The 25,840-nt window shown below is 43.3% G+C and overlaps 1 protein-coding gene and 1 pseudogene across 3 annotated transcripts in view; one reads left to right on the top strand and one right to left on the bottom strand.

The window, feature by feature from the left end:
- Positions 1-2,284: 2,284 nt before the first annotated feature.
- The window catches only part of Mctp1 (multiple C2 and transmembrane domain containing 1), a 587,757-nt gene continuing 564,201 nt past the window's right edge, over positions 2,285-25,840 (top strand). For 2 of the 3 annotated variants that reach the window (XM_051172527.1, XM_051172526.1), the window contains exon 1: positions 2,286-3,027. In XM_051172527.1, the coding sequence (XP_051028484.1) occupies positions 2,314-3,027 (714 nt within the window). In that variant the 5' untranslated portion in view covers positions 2,286-2,313. Of the gene's footprint in view, positions 3,028-25,840 lie in introns of all 3 variants that reach the window. The other variant, XM_051172525.1, reaches the window with a different exon arrangement.
- On the bottom strand, positions 19,230-20,081 carry LOC127212186 (tubulin polyglutamylase complex subunit 2-like; annotated as a pseudogene).

The raw sequence follows: 25,840 nt of genomic DNA, 5'->3' as shown, positions 1-25,840 counted from the left end.
TTCAGGCTTGTTCAGCAAGCATGCTATACACCGAACCCCTCATCTCCTATTGATATTACAGAATATATTCGAGTATAGTCTCCTAAATATAATAAGACATTTGACAGCAGAAGTCACATCTGGTCATGTTTTATGATGTTCAGGCTGCAGGACAACTGCCGTTTATAGTCAGGTACTTCAAATCATGTGACAGAGTTTATATCAGTAGATGAATGTTATTTGATAGCATATATTTCAGAGTTCAGCTTTGGACTATCTTTAAATGAACTTTAAATTTATGGTTTGGAAATTCCATATATTAATATGATGTATTTTAACCATATTCATCTATTACTACCTCCCTAGGGCTTTTCCTGGTGCCTCTCACCATATCTTTATCTCAATTTTATGTTCTTAAAGAGCTGTTACTAACAACTCCCTAAGCTCAATTAGTGCTACTCCATGTACACAGGCGTGAGGCTACCCACATGTACATGGTGTGGGGCTCGCACTGGAGTATGCAGGGCTGTCCACATGTGCATGGTATGGGGCTAGCACAGATGGTAAAGCTGCTTCTGGCGTCAGGGCTTTGACTGCTGCTGTTTTTCTGTCTAGAACACTGTATTCAGATTTTTAGTGGCTGCCTCTTCCTCCCTTTTTAGTATCATCTCAAACTTAGTCTTCTCAGAGAGACCTTTTTTTTTTTACACTAAATGCCGGCTTGTTAGATTCTGCAAAATTACAAAATACCAAGTAAAGTAAGACTTTGGATAAACACAAGTATAATCTTTTGGTGTTTCTTCCTCTTACAACTTGGAATGGACATATAACTAAAATTTATTGTGATTTGTCTGAAGCTCAAATTTAATGGGAAGTCCTATATTACAGCAACCCAGTTATAGTGCTCTGTTATTATTTATTATTGGTCACTGTTAAAAAATTCTATTTATTCTTTTGCTCTCCTAGACCTAACTCAAGCGCTCCCTACATGTTCCCAACTGTCAATGCTGATTGTTCACAGTGCATGGTACATAATAATGCTCAAGAAGGGTAAGAAAAGTACAACCAGACTGACAACACCTCCAGGGAAAATTGCTGGACAGGAAGGAGAGAGAATGTGTGTTTTAGGTAATCAAACAGTACTGTAGTTCTAAGGAAGGTTCAGTGGAGGAGGGAGGGCCAAGGCATTATCTTGTTACCTGTCTTTCAGAAGAGATTTAGTGGTGTCAGAAGACCCTGGATGCATAGATTTGGGGAGAAAGCAAAAATCTAGACGACCTTTTTTTGATCAGTTTTCCAACAACCTGAAAGAAGTGACTAAATAAAAATCGGAGTGAAGAACAAGTTTGAGCTTTAAATAGAGACACAGGCGGTGGGTATCTTCTCGTCCCTGTCCAGGAGGAGCGCCCTGCCGCTTTTAAGGGTTAGCTTTATTGTCAGGTTCTGGGAATTGTTGCCTCCCGGTTATAAGGAAAGTCACCGCACAGGCAAACAAAGAGCCTGGAGGATGGATGGTGATGAAGTCAAAACAGAAGAAATCAAACTCTCCTCTTGAGGCCAGGATGCCTGGGCGACGACAGCTCGTGCTTGGCCTCAGCATTTGGAGAGGTTTACTGCACGAAGCGTGTATGCTCAGCTCCCTAAGGGACCCACCAGGGGCGCCTAGATGCACTCCACTCAGATGCACTTAAGCAGGGTTCCTCCTAAAGCAAGCTGTGTGTGCGTCTGTAAATCCATCCACACTCAGGTCAAGCCCGCTCCTGGCCCTATGCAGCTCCACCCGGCTCTTGCCTGTCCTCCCACCTAGGAGCCAGAGGGTGGTCCTGGGAGGCTTAGCCAGGGCTGTTTGCTGGTCCCCGACGTCTACGACAGGACGCGCCCTGTCGTGTGAGTCGCGTGCGCGCCCAGTTTGGAGACCGCATCTCTGCCACTGACAGGTGCTGGCCTGAGGGCGCGGGTGTGGTCCCCAGTGCCACTCTTAGCCTACGCCCGGCGCTTGCAGCCGGCGCGGAAAGGGAGCCAGGGCGCGGCCTGGGGGCACTCAGTGGACTGGAGCAACGGAGTTCGGTGCTAGAAACTTTGCGGGCGCCACGGGCGCTTGGTGAAGGCGCCAGCCCAGTCCCGCAGGTGCGACGGGCAGAGGCGGCGGCGCCCCGCGCCGGGAGGGCCTCGGCCGCAGCGGCTTTACTCCGACCTGGCCTGAAGCCTCTGGGCTCTCCCGGCTTGTGCTGCTGCACCGGCCGCCGCCGCCACCGCCGCTGCCGCTGCTTTCACGCAGCCGGAGAGGGAGGAGGAGAAGCAGTTGGAGAAGAGAGGACCCGCCTGGGGTGGAGGATGGAGCCCCGGGCTGCCGCAGCTGGGGAGCCGGAGCCGGCCTCCTCTCCATCCTTCCAGGCCAGGCTGTGGAAAAACCTGCAGCTGGGGGTGGGCAAGGGCAAAGGTGGCGGGGGCGGACGCACGGGGGGCCAGGAGCGCCGCACTGCGGCCACTCCGACCCCATCCCCGCCGCCCCCTAGGGCCACGCAGGACGCCCTGGCCGGCGTGGGGAGTACCGGCAGCAGGTGGAGCGGCTTCAAAAAGCGGAAGCAAGTGCTAGACCGAGTGTTCTCCTCCTCGCAGCCCAACTTGTGTTGCTCCTCACCGGAGCCCCTGGAGCCAGGCGGAGCAGGCAGAGCCGAGCAGGGGTCCACGCTGCGCCGCCGCATACGCGAACATCTGCTGCCTGTGGCTAAGGGGTCCGCGACAGCCGCAGGGACAGCCGGAGTGACGCCTCCTGGTGGACGCTCTCCGGACTCAGCCCCTTCTTCTTCCGCCTCATCGTCCTTGTCCTCTTCTCCTCAACCGCCCCCGAGGGGGGACCGGGTCCGAGATGAAGGCGCACGGCGTGGAGGCCCTGGGGTACACCTGTGCCACCAAAAGAGCTCTTCTCTGCCGGGAACCGCGTGCCTGGAGCAGTTGCTGGAACCGACGCCAGCTCCCGCAGAACCTGCACGGGGTCCCGGGGAGACCAAGTCTCTGCAGAAGGGCGAAGAGAGCGGCTGCAGCCAGGTGAGTGTCAGCAGCCACCTGGCAAGCTTTCGGGCCACGCCTCCAGCTTCAGGCCGCCCTTCTCTGGGAGAGGGGCGTGTGTGTGTGTGTGTGTGTGTGTGTGTGTGTGTGTGTGTGTGTGTGTGTATGCAAAACATTTCGCTCTGATTTAGTAGTGACAGAATTCAGACTTATATATTGACTTGACTTCGGTAAGAATAACACCTGTCGCCAAAGCAGTTTGTGTAACTTAATGAATAGCTGAAGGAAAGCTAAAAGGTAGCATGGGTCCTTCTTCGGGCCTCAATAGGCTCGACTAAGCGTTTTCTTGGCAAAAGAAAAATATGAAAGAAAATAGCAACAGTGAGTAGCCTTGGGGAAGGGGCACTACATGAAGCAAATGGCTAGCAGTGGGCATAGGAATGCCAAAAGGAGGAGGTGTGGCTTAGACTAGGACTAATTAAGTTTGCTAACCTTTTGGTATTCTCTTCTTGAACATTTCTGCTGCAGATGGATCACTGTCCCACAGGGGGACAGCAGTATCTACCTTAATCAAGTAGATATATTCCTATGGCTCTAAAGCTTAGTAGTTGCCAGAAACACGCGCTTCTGAAACATGCTACTTGACACACGATAGTTGACTACTCATACAAGAGTTTTTCGTATCTTTTAATAGAAAATTTAAGTCATCACGGGCCGTGCTTACTCCTACTTCTCAGAGAGAAACTTTTCTTTTTATAAATGTCTATCAACTCATGTTCATGACAGAAAATGTTTCAAATATGCGATTCTATGAGGGACTTAAGGTTGTTGTTTATTCCAAGCACATCTTAGCTTATTGAACTGTCATTACTTTCTTTCTGATCATGTTAAGCGAATGATACTTCATTAAAACTTTAAGAGAAAAATAGCTAGCTAGAAAGATCATTGGACCATTTGCTGAAATTTACCCATCGATTATAAGACACAAGAAGAGCTGTATAGCTTATTTACTATTTTCCTAGTGTGGTGTCTGATAAAAGGGGATAAAAATCAGTCAATTCATTCATTTTTCTGTCTAGCAAATGTTATGTTCTATCAAAAGCTTATATCAGATTAGATAGACACCATTGGCAGAGAAAGACTAAACAACTTTACCTTTTATTGTCTTGAAACAGACCTGAATAGAACTCTTTTTTTAAAAAAAATTCAAAAGCAAATGAAAATTTTTTATAAAGTGATTAAAAATTAAGTGTATGTATTAGTCAGGGCTCTCTAGAGGAACAGAATTTATAGAATGAATAAAGGGGATTCAATGGCTGTGGTCTAGCTAGTCCAACAATGGCTTCCTATTAATGGAAGGTCCAAGACTCCAGTAGATGCTCAGTTCATGATGCAGGACGTCTCAGCTGGTCTACAGTATATGCCAGAATCCCAAAGAAGTAGGCTCTAATGCCAGTGAAGGGTCAGACTTGCTAGCAAGAGTGAGAGCAAGCAGGCAAACGGAGAGCCAGGTTCCCTCTTCTACGTTCTTACATGGCTGCCAGCAGAAGGCGTGGTTCAAATTAGAGGTGGATCTTCCCATATCAAAGACTTTCCCATTTCCAAGGATTTAATTAGGAAAAGATCACTCCCAGCTGTCATTTGGGTTGTAGTTAATTCCACATGTAGTCAAACTGACAACCAGGAATAGTGTACAAACACTATGAGGCAAAGAAATGCTTTTGAGTTTCTATATAATACTAATACACACTTATTTTAATATTGGGAGATTGTTTTGATATTCTATCTTTCCAAACTTTTAGAGCAATGCATAATAATAGAATTATTTTGGAAGTGCCTAAAAATTCTGGTGAAAGTTAGTTTATAAAGTTATTTTACATTCCATAGAATTAAGGTAGGTTCAAAGGAAAAACAGAGTGCAGAATTCATCTTTGTGACCCTTCCCCCTTTTAAAACCAAAACATTTTTAAACTTTCTAAGCTGTGGTGGAGACTATACTGTAAAAATATTTTTTGTGTGTGACTTCATAATATACTAAGCCACACCATAATAGCATTGCATTATTTAATACTCACTGCAGTGTTATATAAGTTTTCATCTTTTCATCAATTTGTGGATTAGGAGTAAATACCCAAAGCAGCTATGTGGCTTTTCCAGCATGGTGTGTTCTTGGTGAGCAACACAGACAGCTGTGTGCCCATGAGTCTTCAGAATCCTTTCCCATGACTCCCACCACTTCTGTAAAGTGCCGAATCTTAACTTGGGCGATGACCCCATCTGTTTAATACCACAGACATACAAGTTTGCATGTACTGTAAAATCCACCCCCCCATCCCTACCACAGTTCTATTACAGACCATCTATATTAGTTTCTAATATGGTGCCTGGTGTCTTGTTGCACATTTTCTTACATTTAAAAGTCACACGCTAATCATTTTGTATTTCCAAAGAAGATTTTCACTATCAGGAACCAGGATTTCAGTGTAGACATTAGAGGAATGTTTTAAAAATGTGAAGTAAAGCTAAAAAAAGTAATAGGTGAACAGTGGAGGGTAGGCAGAACAAGCAGTAAGCTCTAACGGGGTGGCCAGGTACAGATATGTCCTCAGCCTCGGCTATTCATAGGGCCTTATACTCTGAGCAGTGTGTGTCCTCTGAAATGGCTTACAAGTATGATTCATAAATACCCTGACTAACATAGACGGACTTAGCCTTTCAACTAAAAGGAGCTGAACCCACCTCCTGATAGGGAAGAAAAGGAAGAGAGTTGAAACTCGGAATTGATTTCATGAAGGTGCCCAGAGGCAGGATTCTGCTTGTAGCATCACGCCTTTCCTTGCCTCTCAGCGTCTCATCTCCAGGGCACCTGGGCATGCATAGGACACAGCGCTTGAAGCTTTGTTTACTAGTCACCAGCACAGAAGGGCAGGCACAGAAGATAACACAGTGAAAGCCTGTTTTACAGCACCCAGATTACCATTGCACAATTCATTGTAAAATTGGGCAAATTCTTGAAAATTCATCCTATTTTCTGCTTGTTCCTGGCAGCACCATGTTCTCCAACACACTCCCCACTTCTCCGCCCCCAGCCCAACATGAAGTCCCAACAACATATGTGCCTACATTCTGACACTAGGTAGAGATGTTAAACAAAAGTAAGAAATCCATTTGGGCTGCTGAGGGAAAGATTGGGAATCACAAGTACACCGATTACAGTGAAAAAACTGCGGCTGTCTGTGCCCCGAGCAGCCCTCTTGTCATGTCATCTCTCCATTAATCACGTTTGAAAAACACTAACAGACTTAACCATGCCTCTTTGTATATTATTTCAAATATTCTGATTTGACAATAAGAGGGAAGGAAAGAGAGAGAGAGAGAGAGAGAGAGAGAGAGAGAGAGAGAGAGAGAGACAGAGACAGAGACAGAGACAGAGACAGAGACACAGACACAGAGAGAGAGGGAGAGAGAAAGGGAGAGAGAAGGGGGGGGGAGAGGGAGACGGGATGGGGTGGGGAGCGGGGCCCTTTCTTCCTGCTGGTTCTTGTTCATATTTTGGGCCATATTGTCATACCAGATGCATTCCATTTTCTATAACACACTTGGAAAAGATGCCTTCTCAATTTGTGTGCCCATCAAAAAATATGCCAATTTTATGTATTCTGCCTTGATGAGCTACTAAAATTATATTTGGCTAGAATGAGAAAGTCAGTATTTTGAGAAAAAACTGAGGAATGAGTATGCTTCGATTTCTAGTGTCTAAGTGAAAGCATGTAGTGTTTATAAATGTTAAACCTTCACTACTTTTTTTCTTCTTAAAGGAAGGTTTCATTTAAATTGCCCTCCCAGAGGAGAGAATGATTCTAAGGAAAGGTAGGTAAACTATTCAATGTGTGGTAGAGATGCTTTGAAACACAGGAAGAGAAGTGCCCATGCCTTTAGGCGATTTCCCAACACACGTAAGACAAAATGTAGGCGAACGTTTTACAGTCTATTCCAGTCTATGTGGAAAACACATCTGGCTTTTTTTTTCTTTTCCTTTTCTTTTCTTTTTTCCTTTCTTTTTCTTTTTCTTTTTCTTTTTCTTTTCTTTCTTTCTTTCTTTCTTTCTTTTTTTTGAGACAGGGTTTCTCTGTGTAGCCCTGGCTGTCCTGGACTCACTTTGTAGACCAGGCTGGCCTCAAACTCACAGTGATCCGCCTGCCTCTGCCTCCCGAGTGCTGGGATTAAAAGCATGAGCCACCACCGCCCGGCCCACATCTGGCTTTTTAATAGCGTATATTAAAGTATTATTTGGATTCATGTTTTGTCAGGCATTTTAAATATTACTTCAAAAAACATAACTTAATCTCAGGGAAGGTGCAGATTTAAAATAATTCCTAATGTAAATGACCAACCCCACTGATAAATCTAATAATGTCAAAATCGGTCCTGTAAAAGCAATCTTTATTAGTTTAATTTTAAGAAGAAAGTCCAGGTGGGATACGGCCTGGCTTCCCAACCTGTATTTTTCAGTCAGAGGAAGGGAGGTACAGTTTGGAGTTCCCTGGGCTGAAGTCTGAGGTCAGTGCCATTCCTCAACTACAGGGACCAGAAGTTTATTTCAAAAAGAGAAAAAGGAAGCAGCAAAAGGAACTGTCTAACCACATGTGGCTAAGCTGGACATCCGGCAAGTTGTGGGCCTGGGAACCTACAAAGGAAGTCGTAGTATTTCCATGTGAGAGACAGGTCTGACACGCAGCAGCCAAGCTGAGGCTGTTAGTAATTGTGAGCAGATTGAGGCGTGTTCGTACTGCCATTGCGAATAAATGAAGATGCCTCAGAGGCTGAGAGCACTGGCTACTCTTCCAGAGGTCCTGAGTTCAAGTCCCAGCAACCACATGGTGGCTCACAACCATCTATAATGTGATGTGGTGTCCTATTGTGGTGTAAATGCAGGCAAAACACTGTATACTTAATAAATAAATAAATAAATAAATCTTTAAAAAAAAAAGAAAAAAGAAAGAAAACAAATGAATGGCATCTTTACCCATTGTTCTCATTTAGATTGATATGGAAAATATCTTACTTGCAATTGTGAAAAAAAAAAAATAGCCAGGATACCTAAGGCAATATTGATGATACCACAATTTCAGTAATAAAAATGGGCATAACTTTTAGCAAGTGTGTAGTCATTATCGTAGAAGCATAAAGGAGCACTTGAAGGGAGAAAACAGAACTAAAATATTAATTTAAAAGTAAGACATGCCCTTCCTTTCTTTTGGAGAAGAATAAAACAGTGGATGATTGTGCACAGGAAAGTCCCCAGTGCCTTTGCCACCCAAGAGAACATGTGTCATGGCTTCTTTACTCATAGTGGTGAGAGTTTTCACAAACTCTAGATTAATGAAGAATAATTAGTATGTCTAAGTTCCATTGTATTGAACTGTGGACCATGACCCCAGTATGGTTGTGTAACTGAATGTGAGGCTCGTGGAAATGTCATGAAGAATAAAACATGCAGTGGCCAAAATGAAATGCATTATGGTTTGGAGGTGTTCTTGGTAGCAATTGTCCATGTGGCATTGCGGGACTGCTCCAGCTTGCTGCCTTCTCACTCAGTTTAAGTACTTAGTGCTGAAGACTTTGATGAGACCTGCCCCTTGGGCTAGTGTCCAGTTATAAGTGAGTATATACCATTTGAGTAGCTCTGCTTCTGGGTTAGCTCACTCATTATGATCATTTCTAGTTCAATCCATTTGTCCACAAATTTTGGAAATTCCTTGTTTTTAATAGCTGAGTAGTAAAGTGGGATAGAGGTGAGGACATCCTATTGGGACTCTAGGTGAGAAAAATATAGGGCATAGGGAAAGAGATGGATCCAGAGGGTCCTAGAAACCTACAAGAAGAACACTATGATGGGCAGATCTGGGCCCAGGGGTTCTGCTCGATCTAAGGCACCAACCAAGGACAATACGTGCAGTCATCATCAAACCCCTACCCAGATCTAGCTAAGGGACAGAACATTCTCCACAGTTAAGTGGAGACTGGGGACTGACTTTCACACGAACTCTGGTGCCCCATATTTGGCCATGTCCCCTTGATGAGGAGGCCCAATGGCACTCCGAGGAAGGATAGCAGACTACCAAGAGGAGACTTGATACCCTAGCATCATATTCAGGGGAAAGAGGTCCCCCTCGGTCACAGTCATAGGGAAGGGGAATGGGGTGAAAGTGGGAGGGAGGGAGGAATGGGAGGATGCGTGGGATGGGATAGCAAATGAGATGTAATATGAATTATTTTCTTTTTCAATAAAAATGTGTTTAAAAATGTGCTAAGCAACCTTTGTGCCACCCAGCACAGGTGGGCAGCACCCGGGACCCCTCAGTTCAGATTCAACAGTAGCTTTAGATAATCAAAACCTATACTGTTGAAATCAGAAACCTAGTGTTTGGGCCTTTTAATTGGCTACTGAGGCATATTTCCTTTTCTTCATAAACCAAATATCCACATAAACCAAATATGTGAAGAAAGAATTTCCTTGATAACTGAGGATTCCCACTTGGATACTGGTTTGGGGTTTTGTCAACCTTACTTTAGACAAGCTTATCTTCGTAAAATTACAATGAACTATATGTATGTAAGGTGCATTTACATTTCTTTGAAGTTATCTTTTAAATGTTAAAGCTTCTTTAAAATGAAATATTTTCTCTTTTTCTCATGCCATTGCTTACTTTGCAAATATTGTTAACTGTCTACTTTTTTTTTGTTGGTACCATTGAAAATACCATCTATTTTCCTGCATCATTAGCTTCATGTGCCATTTAAATTTGCTTGCCACCGCTGATCTTTTCTTTGAACACATATTGTTTTTCATAAATCTAGTGTGGAGAGTTATTACTTTCCTTCAACAAGTTAAAAACCTACTCAAAGATGTTCTTCTCTTTGAATATGTAGCAGTTTGTTTTCATGAAGACTTTTCTGGAAGTGTGTATAAGTGTGTGCATGTGGGTGTGGGTGGTGTGGGTGTACGTGTGCATGTGCAGGGTACCTGTGCCATAGCATGTGTATGGAGGTCGGAGGGCAGTCATAGGTATCAGTCCCCTATTTCCACCTTTTTTATAACAAGGTCTCTTGTTCACATGTCCAGGCTAGCTGCCCAGAGAACTTTCAGAGATTATCCTGTCTCCACCTCCCACGTCACTACTGGAGTGCTGGCATTAACTTCTGGTTTCACATGTGTTCTGGGGGGTCCAAATGCGTGTTTTCCCAATGACCTATCTGCCTAAAACCTATACATTTTATTTTTGAAAATATCAGGTTATAATTTTCTTAAGGTTTCCAAGGATTTGTATTTTATTTTATTTTATATATGGGATGAAAAACTGTACTTCCAATAAAATGACATTAGAAGGTGTCCTGCACTTTCTTTTATGGAGAACTTTTTAAAAACTGTTAAGTATATTTTGACATATTTTATACTAGCTTTGTTTCTCATTTCTGTGGACTCTAGTATGTGTAAACTATTATGATGGGCAAGTGGATGTTTTAAAGGCCATTGCATCTTCTTACTGTCACTTGTGTTGCTCATAGCCTCCTTCATTAGGAGCAATCTGATTTTAGTGTGCTGAAGCCTCAACTCCCGGCCATCACCTCACTAGCCCCACACAGGAGACTTTGGCAGCCCATAATACTTACAGCTGCGTATGAATGGATGTTATGCAGTAGTCCAGGGGAAAGGTTTCCTGAATGAAGGGAATGGTGGTCAGACTGGAGCTCCTCAGTGATTAGGTCTCTGGAAAAGAGTCAGAATCACTTTGTTGTGTAATGGAGTGCCAAGTCCTTTTAAACATGGCAAACCTACCAGAGACTTCTCTCTTTCTTCTTCAGATAGTGGCTCTGCTTTGCCTCAGTTTAGATGCTAAGTTCCGGTTCTTGTCTTCAGGTGTGAGGGAGGCCATGATGTGGCTCAGGGTATATTTCCTGGTCTTGTGACCGACTTGGGGTGTCTGCTTGCACCTCTGGCACTGCTCTCTCACATCTGTGTTCCTGATTGTTGCTGTTTAGCCTTCCACGATTCTCTGAAGAGAAAGTTCTGCTCAGACCTTCTGCTTGTTTCTCTTTGTTCTTCCTCAGTCCTCTTCTGGGCTTCCTGTCTGTGCTTAACACCCCCTCCTGTATCCATCCCATACTTCCCACTGGAAAACCATCTCTCATAAGCAATGTCTTGGATTTCACCATCAGAGCCTTCCTCACTAGCCTGTTCTGCTGCCTTTTATAATGACTGGATGCCCTGAGACTTGGAGGTCAGATAATTGGCTCCTTGATGCTCACAGTGACCCCTATGTGTTGGGGAGCCTAATTACAATACAACAAAGCACCCCTCCAGAAAGCAGCATTTAATGCTTAATAACTTTTCCTTCCTTCACATCTGTTCACTCAGAATGAATACAACAGTGTGCACAATGAATCTTAAGAGCTTACTGCAAAGAAAAGAGTGTGAAATGTATCATCACTAAGTGTTTTTTTGTTGATTGTACATTGCAATGAGTTTTTGATACTTGGGCTAAGTTAAATATAATATTAAAGTTAATTTCACTTGTCCTTTGAGATTTGTATTTATATTGGACAACATTGATTTGTTGTCCCCTAACTCTTATGTCTACAAAGCTATAGAAGCAAGGCTAGTGTACAAAGAGAGTCTGGCCAGGCCACAGTGAGCCAGGGAGTTCATGCTTCCTGGAGGGCCAGATGCTTCTCAGCTTCAGCTGTCATTGCCGCTCAGGACAGAAGTGACAGTTTGCACATTTCCTAGAAAGAATAAAAAGCTCAGGTTTTTATGCTAAGTTTCCAGATTCCTGAGTTTTTTTGGCTGTTAGTATATTTTCTAAAGTATCACAAGCCAAATAAATTATATATCTGGTCTACATTTACCTATCAATTTTAACTTCTGGCAAAACCAGAAGCTATGAGCTATGGTTACAGCTCATAGCTCACTTCTCCCATTCCCTGATATCAGTGCGTGGCAAAAACTATATGGAACAGGGTATGTCTAAATACATTTTAAAAATTAGTGCTTCAACCTTACCAGGAGTTTCCTGGAATGTACCAGCCAGGAGATCCGAGTGTCGGAATGAAAGTCAGAATTCAGTGGGCTGAAGTGTATATGACAAAGGGGATGTGGTCACATGCAGAATAATAAAATAGAAAATAAAATTAGTCCCATGCAACAGGTAATATAAAGTGATAGTTGAGGTACCAAAAAAATGATGTTGGAAGACCTTGTCATTGGAAAAGTGTAGCTGTTTAATGGACATCACTTGTTTGGGTTGATAAGGCAGAGAGCCTGTGGAGAGGCAGAGGTTGAAAATATTAGACAAGGGGCTATAACTGATGGCATAAGGCACCTAAGGCTGTGGTTTGGTGTGGTTTTCACCTCATTTAGCATCAAACCAGAAGAGGTATCCATCTTCCATTCAAATGGGCAGAGACCGTACGGGTGCAGAAAGCCTATAGGTTTGGGTGGCAGCAATTTGCAAGTGCTCTGCTTGAAGGTTCGCATTGCCTTGTTTTGCAGTGTGATTAGGGTTCGGACACAAGGAGATGATGAAAGCATATCTGTAGAGGCACAGGGGTTCTTACGTGTTGTTATTTGTATACCAGAACTAGATCAGCAGGAGAGCCAGAGCTTGAGGTGTGGGAAGCAGGTGAGCATGAAGGGCGGCTAGATGTGGGGTTGGGGTAGTGGGTTCTGCAGCACATAGGGAATCCTGGGGGTCAAGGGTGGGGTCAAGACGAGAAGTGAAGCTGGCAGAAGTGGAGGCAGGAAACCTTGTGGAGGCTTCAGTTGTGGGAGCCTGGAGTTGTTTCCCTGATGACTGGAAGGTTGGAAGGATCTGAGACAGCAGAGGGTTTGTTTGAGCTTTCAGGGCAGAAAGGGTTAACATGCCAGCATATTCCCTCTTTACTTATAATTTTGTTTTTCCTTTTTCTCTTCAGACATTCTTGTATTGAAAAGTCTTTGGGTGTGGGGTTCGGAAGGAGTTTTGAGTATGTATTTTCACAGAATGGCTGAGGAAGCCCTTCTCCCCTCGCCCCCCCCCCCCGTGTCCCCCAGCACCAAGGAGCCTGCCATCTATTTACATATTCTTTTTGTTTTCCTGCTTTGTTTAATAAGACAGTCTTGCCACATAGCTAGTGTGAACCCAGAACTTGCTTCAGAGACTATAGTCATTTCTACCGTGCCTGGGTTTCTAGGTCCTATTTTTGATAATTATTTTGGAATCTTTGGAGTGGAATAATTATCATTCTCTTTAAATTATTAGGTAATAAGAGTGCTAAGCACCAGTGGACCTAAGAAAGGAGAAAGTATGTGTTGTTTACAAAATCTGGCAAAACAAGAAAATTTTGTAAATATTCCAGTCACTTGAATTTTTAAGGTGCTTCAAGGTCAGGTTGGCAAAGTATTTGCAAAAAATAGTCATAATGAAAGGATTTAGAATGTAAAGGCTCGCTTGAAAATTTTTTTTCTTGGTTAAGAGATGTGCTTAGAGCATGCCAAAATATTTTCTTAAGTAAAAGACAAATGTCCAATTTCTAAGACACAGCAATAATATTTTTCTAGACCCTCAGGCCTTACTTGGCTCTTGTTCCTTTATGGAGATGTAAAATAGCTTTTGATTAAACAATAATTCAGCATTTTCATAGTTGCCTTGAATAGTGTTTTCAATGCACCAAATTAGAATCCTGACTCTTTTCCAAAATATCTTTGGGGATTGGAATAGATCTTGGAGATGAGTTGTGTGTCACCACAGAGCCTTTGCCAGGCCGTGAGCCCTCTGCATCAGCATGGCTGAGAGCAGGTGTGGGCTGCAGCTCACTCCCGCTCCTTTGCTGCTTCTTACATTTATACATTTGCTTCATCTTCCTAATTATAAGTGTTTCTTACTTAAAATTGGGGTTGATGCAATATATAACAATTACACACATTTATATGGCACAGTGATAAATTAATGGGTGTATAGAGTGGATGATGATCACAGACAACGAGATAGTTCAGCATAAGGACAGGTACCTGCTGCCAAGCCTGATCGCCTGAATTCCATCCCTAAGCCCATATCCTGCACGTTGTCCTCTGATCTCCACATACATACTGTGGTACATGCGTACCTACACACATGCTCAAAAATATATAAATGAAATGTGGAAATGCGCCAACAATGAGTAATGGTCAAAGCAAAGCAGTTAGCACTTTGAATATGGATCATGGCTTTGTGTTGGGAACACAACTATTTTCAAATGTGCAAGAAGTTATTCTAAGTATAATCAGTTGCCCTATTGAACTAAAGAACATTAGAATGCCTACATAAAATTGTCATTTTGTACCCATTAGCCACTTTACCTCTTCCTCCCTTGTCCCTCACACTTCTTTTACCACCATTCTACTCTCAATTTCTAGGAGTTAATTTTTTTGATGCCCTAAAGTATTTTTTATTTTTTCCTCTTTAATTTATTTATTTAATCACTCTGTAGCCTGACTGCAGATTCCTCCCTTCTCTCCTCCCAGTCACACCCTCCCCTCCCCCTCCCCCACTTCTTCTCATAGAAGGATACTAACCCACCATGGCACATTCAGTCGCATCAAGACTAAGCACATCCCCTCCCACTGAAGCCACACAAGGCAGCCCGGCTCTGGGAAAGGGATCCAAAGGCAAGCAACAGTTGTATATATATATATGCCTGTGGATTTCTGCATCTATTTCCATCAGCCGCTGGATGAAGCCTCTCAGAAGACAGTTATGCTAGGCTCCAGTTTGTAAGCATACCAGAGTATTATGAATAGTGTCAGTGGTTGGCGCTTTTCCATGGGGTGGGTCTCAAGTTGGGACAGTCATTGGCTGCCCATCCACTCAATCTCTGATACATCTTTCCCCCTACCTTTCTTGTAAGTAAGACAGATTTTGGCCTGAAGGTTTTGCGGGTGGTTTGGTGTCCCCCTAACTTGACTGGAAGGTCAGCTTGGCTACAGGGGGTGGCCACTTCAGGCTCCATATTCCCAGCTGCTAGAAGTCTCAGCTAAGGTCACCCCCATAGACTTCCAAGAGCTTCCCCCTTCCCAGAGATGTCCTCTTCATGATTTGTATTGTCTTTTCCAGCCCTCTCACCCAAATACTCCCACTCCCCCCATACCTGTTTCCCACTTCCATTCCCCTTCTCACCTCCTCTCTTACCCAGTTCCCTCCCCTCCATCTGCTTCAGATGTCTACTATGATAGGATACGATACTATCATATTATCTGTGAACAGTGATGCTTTGACTGCTTCCTTTCTCATTTGGATCCCCTTAATCTCCTTTAGTTGTATTATTACTCTAGTTAGAACTTCAAGTACTATATTGAAGAGCTATGGAGAGAGTGGGAAATCCTAATTTTAGGGGAACTACTTTAAGTTTCTCTCCATTTATTTGATATTGGCTTGCTGTATATTGTCTCTATTAGCATAGGAATGGGACTTGGTGTCTCCATTGAGTTATCTCTTTAGATTCAACATATTAATGAGATCTGAAGCAGTTTGCCTTTGCTTGCCAGTCGTTGTGTGCATGTCCTGTGCAGGCGTGCTGCAGTGTCCCATAGGCTATCTGTTATGCAGTATAAATGACCTTTCTTTTTGTGACTGAGCAATACTTCATGGTAAGTCTCACATGTTGTGATAGATCTAGCTGTGGTTTTGATTGGTCCAATTCTGTCCTGCTTCACGTACATGCCAAGTTGGTGGGTTTTTTTTTTCTGATTTCCTCATATCCTTTGTGGAAATAAGTTGTGCAAGACTTAGGAGAATTGGGCAGAGATGGGAAGGGACCAGAAGTTGGCAGTCTCCCCAGCCCCATGTCCAGGGTTTTTCAAAGGAGATGGAGTTTTGTAAAGCCTTTTGTACTCCTCCTCCCCTACCTGACATTTCCAGTCTGCCTCCAAGTGCTTCCTCATAAGCATCTGTCAGGAATGAGGAAGAGCTATGTGGAGCTTCCTATGAAGGATCCTCTGTGTGTGTCCTGGATGTCCCTCCAGGCTTAGTCTACTGAATTCTGTGGAAGGGAGAACTGTGAGGTTGCCAGCATTTCTTTCGTTTTCTTCCTTCTCTTTCTTTCCTGTCAGCTTTTTCACTTCTCCTTTTTCACTTGAAAAATAGACAAGGAAAGTAATTCAAAGCAGTGAGTCTGTATTTCTGTCTTTTAGTGTGAAGTTAAATAGTTTGTTCCTCTGATATTTTATGTTGCTGTGACAAATGCTTTGCATACACATGTGCACATTCATGCACATACAGACATGCCTCTACCAGGAAGGGTGTATGCTGTACCTGCTTTCATGTCATGTCATCTTCATCTGCAGTGTCTTTCACATGTGGTATCTATGACAGCAAGGACACCATGTTCTTTCCTTCTAGAGTTCATCTTTCTCTATAACTTCAAAGTACTACATTTCAAATGCGCTCTCTACTCCAAGAAGTACCACAATGATTGATATATTTAAAGAGAAAAAAAATGCACTTTCAATTTACTAGGGATTGTTTTTCACAGAGAAAATGGGCACTCATCTTCTCACTATAAACCCACACACATCAGTTTATAAAAGGGTTTCCTTTTCCTCTGTAGTGTGCTTGTTCTCCCTCAGGGATGTGTGCACCCTCATGAAGGAGAGCTTGTTGAATTATTCTCCAATTCTTTCAAACCCAGATGCCACAGTCTAATATTTCCCAATATTATTTTAAAGCTTCACATGGCTTTACCCTCAGAAAAATTATATATATACAGATAAAAAGTGATGTATTTCTCTGAACCCCTCTATTGATATTTAATTAAAGGAAAGCTAATACCTTTAGGATTAAAAAGAAGCACTCTTATAATTAAGGGAGGCTTGTCTTTCAGAACTGACAGTGAGGGCCAGTGATGTGTGGAGTTAGGAGCAAGTGGTCTGGCACAGCAGAACCTCACTCAATGGTGGAGACCACAGAAGGTTTGTCTTCAGTTAATACTGCCACGCTAGTGCCACTCAGTGACTCAGTTTTCAAGGTATTTCTCATATGATTTTACTCTTTTATTTGTCCTCTTAATTATGGCAAAGTGACATATTTATAAATGTATATTTTGTATGTAAAATTACCTTTTTAAAAGGACTATATGTCTAATATAAATTTCCAGCATAATGACAAGTATTGTTTCCATTTGCATTACAAATTTTTACATTAACTAATTTTGCATCTGAACATCTTGGTTAATGACCAATATGAGAAGGCTCAGTGCACTGTGGGCAGTACATCCATGGGCAGGCAGTCCTGAGCAAGCCATGGAAAGGAAGCCACTGAGCATTATTCCTTCATAGACTTTGCTCTAGGTCCTACCTATATTTCCTGCCTGTAGTGCCTGCTTTAAGAGTCTGCCTGCAGTTTCTGCCTGTAGTTCCTTTCTGAAGAGTCCTGCCTGCAGTTCCTGACTGCAGAGTCCTGCCTACAGTTCCTGCCTGCAGTTCCTGACTGCAGAGTCCTGCCTACAGTTCCTGCCTGTAGTCCCTGCCTGCAGAGTCCTGCCTACAGTTCCTGCCTGTAGTTCCTGACTGCAGAGTCCTGCCTACAGTTCCTGCCTGTAGTCCCTGCCTGCAGAGTCCTGCCTACAGTTCCTGCCTGCAGTTCCTGACTGCAGAGTCCTGCCTGCAGTTCCTGCCTGTAGTCCCTGCCTGCAGAGTCCTGCCTACAGTTCCTGCCTGTAGTTCCTGACTGCAGAGTCCTGCCTGCATTTCCTGGCTTAACTTCCCTTGAGGATGAAGTATGACGGGGAGGTGCTAAGCACAGTGCTTTGGCATTACTAGATATTTCATAACTGCCAAGGCCATTGGCTCCAGGGATACTACTGTGCTATGATCAGTGAGACTGTATCACAGCTCTGAATATATTGCTCATGGTAGATCCTGGTCTTGTGTAACAACAGCAGAGCCAATAGTTCCAAGTCTCCCTGCATTATTTTTTGGAGACACAGTTTGGAGAAGGGGCCATTGTTTGTTAGAGAAAAGTAAATAACAAACGTAGATCTTATTTCTTTTTCTCTTCATTTTTTTAAAACAGAGTTTCAGTCTGCCCCTCTTCAGAACCCTTTATTCTACCTCAGGAATATCAGTACAAAAATAGCAGCCATGAAGAGTGTTGGGGCTGGATGTGTGACTCCTGCCCCCTGCCAGGACGGCAAAGGGACCAGATATTCTTAACTGAAAACCAGAGTCATGCCCTTCTTCGTAGAAATTCTGTTACATGCCTAATATTTGACACAAGACATATATGTGGGGTGACTCAGTGTCTAATAGCATCATGTTTCTATGATAAAAATGCCTTTTAAACAGGTACTAAACTACAAAGACCTCTTGGCGTGCTACACTGCTCTAGCCAGCCTACTGCTTAGACCAGAGGAAGCTGGGAGAGGCAGCTCTCAACTGTGAATAAGCAAAGTAGCTGGAGATTCTTAAGAACAGACTGGCTGTGTCTGTAAGCAAATGTCTGGGGATTTCACAGATAAGATAAAGCAGGCGTCAATCTCTTTTGAAGAGGATTCTGGCAAATGTGGAAATACCAGTACAAAGCTGGAAACAAAGCTCCTTATAGGAAACTGATCAGGAACATGGTATTTTATAGGGAATTAAAAAGTGACTCAAGTGAGATGTGTTTGTGATATAGGTCATTAGCATAAGACTGTCTTTGAGAGAGTTTTCTCAAAGCCCATGAAGCTAAGGCATCAACAGTATCTCATCTAAAGAACAGTATGAAAATATTTGCATGAATTCTGGGCAAAACACTTGTATGACAGAAATGCTCCCATCTCTGTGCAGTCCAGTATGGGATCTACCGTCATGTGCATACTCAGAATGTGGCTAATGCAACTGAGAGTGTGAAATTTTTATGACCAAAGTGGTCACATGACTGGTCGTTGGTGATATTTCATGAGTAGAGCCATAGGTATATTTGGGGGGAACTTCTGTAATTACTGCTAAGAAGTTAAGGTCTGGGTACAGACATAAGAAGCTAGATACATCTGAAAGTCTTAGCTGGTTTTGGAGATGGTGTTGGCACAACCTACCGAGGAAAGGGCTCCCAGGCAGAATTCAGTGTGGTCCTCCTAACTCCTGGCTATCAACAGTGGGAGTGACAGCCTAAAGCTTTGGCCACTCAGGAGAATGCCTATAGTCACAGTGTTTACGGGTGGGGGTACCCCAGGGCATCTTTGTGTTGTTACCACTGCTTTAAGGTTAATGGATTTTTTCTGAGAGGGTTTCTAGAGCCAGAGGAAGGTAGGAGGATCTAAGGGCCCAGTCCCTTTCTGGACACTGGCTGCACAGGCCCTTCCATTTTTGGGGATTAGGATCTTGTTCTTGCTCTTGAACACTTTGTTGGGGTCCTGCTTGCTCACAAATGCATCAGCCTCGTCTGTGAGCAGGTTTGTGTGGTAGGTGATGGGTTTGTACGCGTTGAGCCACTGCTTAGCTTGTGGGCTAATGCCATAGCTGGTGAAAGCACACTGCCACTGGGGCAGGTGAGGAGGGTGGTGAGCAGGCAGTAGCGGGTGATAAAGGTATCTGCGAAGAAATGCCAGTATAGGGCTCTCTGTCCAGGAACCAGCTTTCAGTGTCATGACCAAATCCAGGTTCCAAGGCAAACTTTCCCATTCCCATTGCTGAAATCCAGCTCAGGTATCTCATTGTGACAGTCAAAGGGAGGCTTCTCTGGGGCTGGTCTTCATTGCATTCTTGTGTCATTCTCCAGGTGAGCCAGAGTTGGTGCGTTAGGAAGTGAGTACATGGCCAACTGAATGAGCTGAGTCAGTTCTGAAATGCCGTCAATCACCATGCTTTCCAGTGGAAAGACATGCTCATCCAGCTCCCCACTCCAGGTCATGGGAAAACCATTGGTCATCAAGTAGAAGTTCCTCACGTCCTCAGGCATCACCTGATTGTTTTTCTGTTCTCATGAAGAAATCCTATGACTCCCAGCAGGCAGCTTTTCTATTATGCTCACCTCTGTCACACCTGAGGAAGACTCTAGGATGCTGGTGATAACAAGTTCAACTTCTTGGGTGGCAAACATAGTGCCGGGCGTAGCTGGGAGCTGGTTTGCGGGCTGATGATCCGACCCCACTTGGAGGTCTTATTTCTTTTTAGGATTAATTCCAAGCTCACAAAGGGATTTCTTAAATAATTCTTCTGAGTTCAGATTTTGCTATTATACTCTGTGAGATTGAAGCTATCATTAGTGTAGCAGTTTCTATCTCTGGACAGAAAATAATTAGATTTCTGGGCATCTAGTTATTCCTTGAAGATGTCTAATTCATTGAGAAGGCATTGTTACAGTATTTTGTATCTGTTCAGCCTACAAAGCAAATAACTGACACAGAGAGACTAAAATGTACTTTAAAGCTGCCAGTACTTTGCCGGGCAGAGTCTGAACTGATTCTAATCCACTCGTAAACTAAACAAACTACTCTAAACCTTATAACATACATATATTCCACACACTTGCCACTATGACCCCTGGGCTGGTCCGCATCCTGTTCCCACCATCCTCCTCCAACCGTCCAAACCCCGCCCCCTCCAACCATCAAACTTTTCTCCTCTCCTCCAGGAAGTCCCGCCTTCCACTTCCTGTCCTTCTGCTCAGCTGATTGGCTACAACAGCGATTTATTGATGGTTGTTGCATTCACTTAGCATTCCTCCACAATGTTCTAGCTTCATTTCATATGAGTCAGTGGAGAAGAAGTTCCCCCAGTTATTCCAGCTTCTCAGGGCACATGTGTACTTATGTGTCTGGTGCTAAAACTCAGGAGCCCCATTGTTGTATTATAAAGCTTGTCTCAACACTGAATAGCTGCTCAGCCTGCTCTTGAGTGTTATCATGAAGCTACTTTCTTGATGTCTTGGAAACGAAAAAACAATTTAGTTAATTTTTTCATACTATGAATTAGTCCCAGATACAAATATGTATAGCTGGAAGATCGTCCGATCCAAAAACAATGGGATTAGCAACTCATCTCTTCCCCTTCCACAACTATTTATGAGCTATCTAACCTATGGCAGGTATTGCATCTTGGAAATCCTTTGCTAAAGTAACGTACAGACTAGTTTCTGCTCTTATAGAGCTTATGATATAGTAGAAGAAGCATCTACTATATCACAAATTACTATAAAATCATCACAAGTTACAGTTGTCACAACTCATTCAGAAGGTAAAAACTACACTGATGTATTGTGAAAGGTCCTAGCACAATCTCGAGAGTAGAAGGTTTTCCCAAATGAGGAATGTTTTGGAGAAGTGAGATTCTTGAACAAAATGCAGAGTATGCGTATGAGTTGGCCAATGCAGGGGAGGAGTACAAAAACTGATGTAGCAGAAGGTTCTGGGTCAAGGAACATTGGTTATGGTAGAAGGTGCTTACGCATTGCCTGAGCAGCTGGAATTTGGTGACCATGTATTGATCAGTAGGTGGACAGCTCCTGGCAGAGACCAGCGCTTTTTCAGTTGTGGGGAGATTTTAGACTTCTATAAGTATCCAAGTCCAGATATTTGGACTCTCGTTTTAGCAGGGTGTCCTGTTCACTGCTGTGTATAGAGTCATATTGTCCATGTAGGGTGGTTCTGTAGAGAAGTTGCCTGGGGCTCCTTTCTCAATTAGAGTCTGATATTTAGAACTAGTATAAAAGAACTAGAAACCTAAGCAGATGCAAATCTCTCTCCACCTGGAAAGCATCTTTCTGGACATCAGAGGAATGCAGAGGAGGCAATCCGATGTCCTGTTACCAGTGGCCAGGGGACAGATTCTCTCAGACACACATTTCAGAGCCCAGGGGTGGGAGAATTGGGAATCAGACTTAGCTCAGTGATCTGAGTGTTAGAGCTGTGAAAACATGAAAACATTTTTTTTTAAAATGTGGTTTTGGCCTTCCTCCTGAAGTTAGCATAGAGGCAAATGAAGAACTTTGGAAATGGGTTCTGTAAGGTGCTTTATCCTTTAAGATCACTGCTGTCTGGCATCTTCAGAGGTTTCTTGTCTCATAATGTCATGCCAGGCTCTTTTTATTTTTAAAATTAATTTTATCCTATTTTTAAAAATATACTTAAATATATTTTAAATAATATATACGTGCGCACACACATTCTTCTCTCATTTTACCCTACAGATGTTTTTTGTGTATGTATTATGGCTTCCAGTTTACTGTTTTTATGCAATTCCTGACTGTTTCATGTGCCCTCTCTTGGACTCTTTCCCTTCTATTTGTTTGTTGTCCAATTCCAATTTAGTTTTATCTTATTATGTTTTATTTTATTATTATCCCATAAAATCCTGTTTGTTTGTTTTTAATGAGACAGAAAGAGAGTAGATCCAGATGGCAGGAGAGGTGTGGAGGAGCTGGAAGGAGAAGATGGAGGGAAAACACTGTAATCAGGGTATATTATATGAGAAAAATGTTTTCAATAAAAGAAAAATGAGTGTTATCAACATAATTTTGGAGTGATTAGGTAGAATGCTTGTTGAACTGCTCTAAAGAAGGAGACAGAGGTTTTATAATCTGTTTTCTCAAACATAAGGTTTTACACTTACATTTTCATGTATGGCTTATAGTCTCATTTATGAAGCTGATTTTCAGGAGTGCTTTCAACTAGAAAAAGAAACCTTGAAGTACAGGAGCACACTATCACAGTTATTCAACAGGGCCACAGCATGGAAACGAGGGAACAGGAACATTTCTCATAGACACTACAGTTTGCAAACCAACTAAGCTTCTAAGTGGCAACATGAGCCAGCCTGCCCACCGCAGTACAAGTGCTCAGGGGCTGCCTTCCAGTGGGTCCTATAACTGTCGCTACTCAGACATTGTATCAGCTGTGCCCTGCCTGCCGCTCTGTGCTATGGCCTTCTCAGCCAGCTGCACTGATGAGCAACAGTCAGGCAGCATAGGCTTCCTAATGCCCAGGCATGACTGTCATATGGAGTGGGAGGTGGCACCTAGTAGAAAAATCCCAGTGGCAGAAGCCTTGGCCAAATTAATAGGGCACTAATAACTTATATAACTTACCTATATTTAGCTCATAGTGGGAGATAAAATTTGTTTGTTTTTTTTTTTTGTGTGTTTTTTTTACCATTTTACTTGAGTTACAGCACTTTACTTTTGAAACAGGGAATAAATATAGTAGTAATTCTCCCTGTTTGGTTACAAGCACCCTTTTCCTAAGTTAATGAATATATATACATCCTCCATAAGAAACAAAAATGCATACAAAATTAAATTGTATATCATTCTTTCACTGAAGGAAGATCCTGACTTCCATCCCATGGAGTCCAGAACCCTCCGTTGGTACCTCAGTGTTGAAAGGACATCAGTGGTATTTCTCACGGAATTAAGAGAGCTCCGTTACCTAACAGTGGGAGTGGGTTGTCTCTGACTCTTTCACCTGCTTGTGGGATACCTTTCCTACTACTGTGTCTCACTGAATCCTGTTATGCTACGTTTGGTTGATATCATTGGGAGCTCTGCTCTTCTCTGAAGGGAAACAGAGAAGTGATGGACCTGGGGGAGCTAGGAGGTAAGAGGGGCTCTGAGGGGTGGAGGGAGAGGAGGCTGTGAGGGGTCAGCATGTATTATAACAGAGAAGAATAAGTGAACAGAAAAAAAAAGATAACTTCATTAGCGTACAAGACTTAAACTTAACCCACCTGATGGCTCAGTCCTGTAACCCAGTTTCTCCAAAGGTTAAGGCTGAAGGTTCCTGGGATTCAAGGCCTCTTTGGGCAACTTAACAAAACCATACCTCTTAAAAAGTAGAGGAATTTGTGCTGTTGCTTGGAGGTGGAACCCTTGCCTAGCAGGTTTGGAGCCTTAAGTTTAACCACCAGCACCACAAAGTAAAGTAACTTAATTAGTTCTTAATTAATGATTAAAGCAACAGTCATCCATCACCCACTCCGGATGGACTGATCCTGACAGCAACATGGAAACTAGCCTCTGAAGGAGAGCTGCCACGTGCTCACGAAGCGGAAGGCAGCTGCCGACCGTACTATTTATGGAAGAGACAGAGGTACAGGTGGAGCCCTAATTTGACCCCAATTGGAGTTTCTTTTTAATTAAGGTTTTGTTTTGTAGAAGGTGATTCTTGATTCCTTCTTAGACATTTTTACATAGTGACTGTTTCTTGGGGTCTGAGAGTGAGATAAGTGAGATTCCTTCATCAGAGGATGAGACAGCTAGTAGAAAAGGTCTTGTCAGCAAGCCTTGCCAGGCAACAGCATTTGCTGAGTACCAGCCACACACAGGGAACAGAAACCTGTCATTTCTGGAGACTCTGGTCTCCTGCTATCCAGAGATTGCTCGTCTTAGACACAGCATAGACGTCCTGCTGATAATAAAACCAGAAAAGTTCCTTTTCTCGGGGGGATAAATTCAGAGACTTAATTACCTCTATTTTCAATGCTGGCCCAGCTCCCCTGGTTTGTACTACCTGTAGTGTGAATTTGTTCTCATATAGCTCTCTGCTCATTACTATTTCATAGCCTCCTTAGAGGTAAATATGGTAGGAAATATGAAAGCTCACATTTGTGAGGAAAGGGCACCACCAGTGAAAATGAAGAGTTTCTAAACCCGAGAGGTAGATGATTTAGTGGGATGTCGATCTGAGCATTCGTGTTCTGGGTGCTGATGAATGGAAATGTAATTGCTTCTTTAAAATAAGTGAACTAACCCCAGGCTTGGGCAGGCCTTCCTTGACACTTGAGTTTCTGCTTGGGGTAGCGACATACGGGAAGGGCCTGAGTAGAGGGGAGGTGGCGTGAGACATCCCCTGCAGAAGGATGCTTGGTACGCCAGACCCAGCAGACTGACTTGTGACAGGGATTGGCTGCATGTGTCCTGCCAGCAGAATGAGTGAGGCTCAGGGATGACGGGAGCACCCTGCGTTTGCACATGATGGTGAACACATTCGAGAAGTCTCCAGTAGAGCCCAGGACTCAGGAATGGCTCAGTCTCTTCCTAACAGAGCTCCAGTCGTCATGGGAAGGCGGTGCTGGGTCCTGTCTGGAAAGGCCAGGGGAGTGGGTCCAAGCCTCTCTGTCTTTGTCTTCCCAGTTCCTTCCTTGCTTAGGTCTTCATTAGGCGTCCTCTCTCGCAGGTAGACTGTTGCCTTTGGGTGTTGCTTCCTCGGGCAAGTGAAGTTGTGAGAAGATAACGTTCTAACTTGCTCCTGGACCCTCCCCAGTTCAGGAAGTCAACAGCCGCCTGGGCTCCCTAGATAAGTCTGTCGCACAGCTCTGTGTCACGTCTTCAAGTGGAAAGTCTCAGGAGAGTCACTGGTGGTTATTTCCTTTGCTTCGTTTGCGCCTTGTAAATGGTAGATACCGTATGAGTGTAAAGTTGAATTGAGTCCTATACAACTTTCTCATACGAGGAAAAAATTCTAATTTTCAAACTATTAGGTAAGGTAGGATGACATGCTGTAAGCCATTCCATACGTAATTTTACATATTTATTGGGAAGCTTTACTACTTCATTTTGTTGAAAAGGATATACCAGGGAGATAATACAACTGTAGCCTTAAATATCTTGCCTGCTTGAGCATTTCTCCCATTGGTACATATATTTTACAGGAATGTTATTTTTCATGCTTTAAACAGAAAGACTAAACTGCTCAATTTATGGCAATTTCCAGCTCTCAGCCATTCCCACAGTCCTCCCCTGGATTTCTGCATTGAGTACTGGTTTAGGGGTCCTTATGAGTTACTAGTCACTTAAGATTGTGAAAATCTTTATGTTTCATTTCTTCCCACTTTATACAAACAGGTGCAATCATTGAAAATTTC

The sequence above is a fragment of the Acomys russatus genome, chromosome 30 (assembly GCF_903995435.1).
Source record: "Acomys russatus chromosome 30, mAcoRus1.1, whole genome shotgun sequence".
Classification (NCBI taxonomy): domain Eukaryota; kingdom Metazoa; phylum Chordata; class Mammalia; order Rodentia; family Muridae; genus Acomys; species Acomys russatus.
Note: the sequence above shows the minus strand (reverse complement) of the source record. Positions and strands in the feature narration are given on the sequence as shown.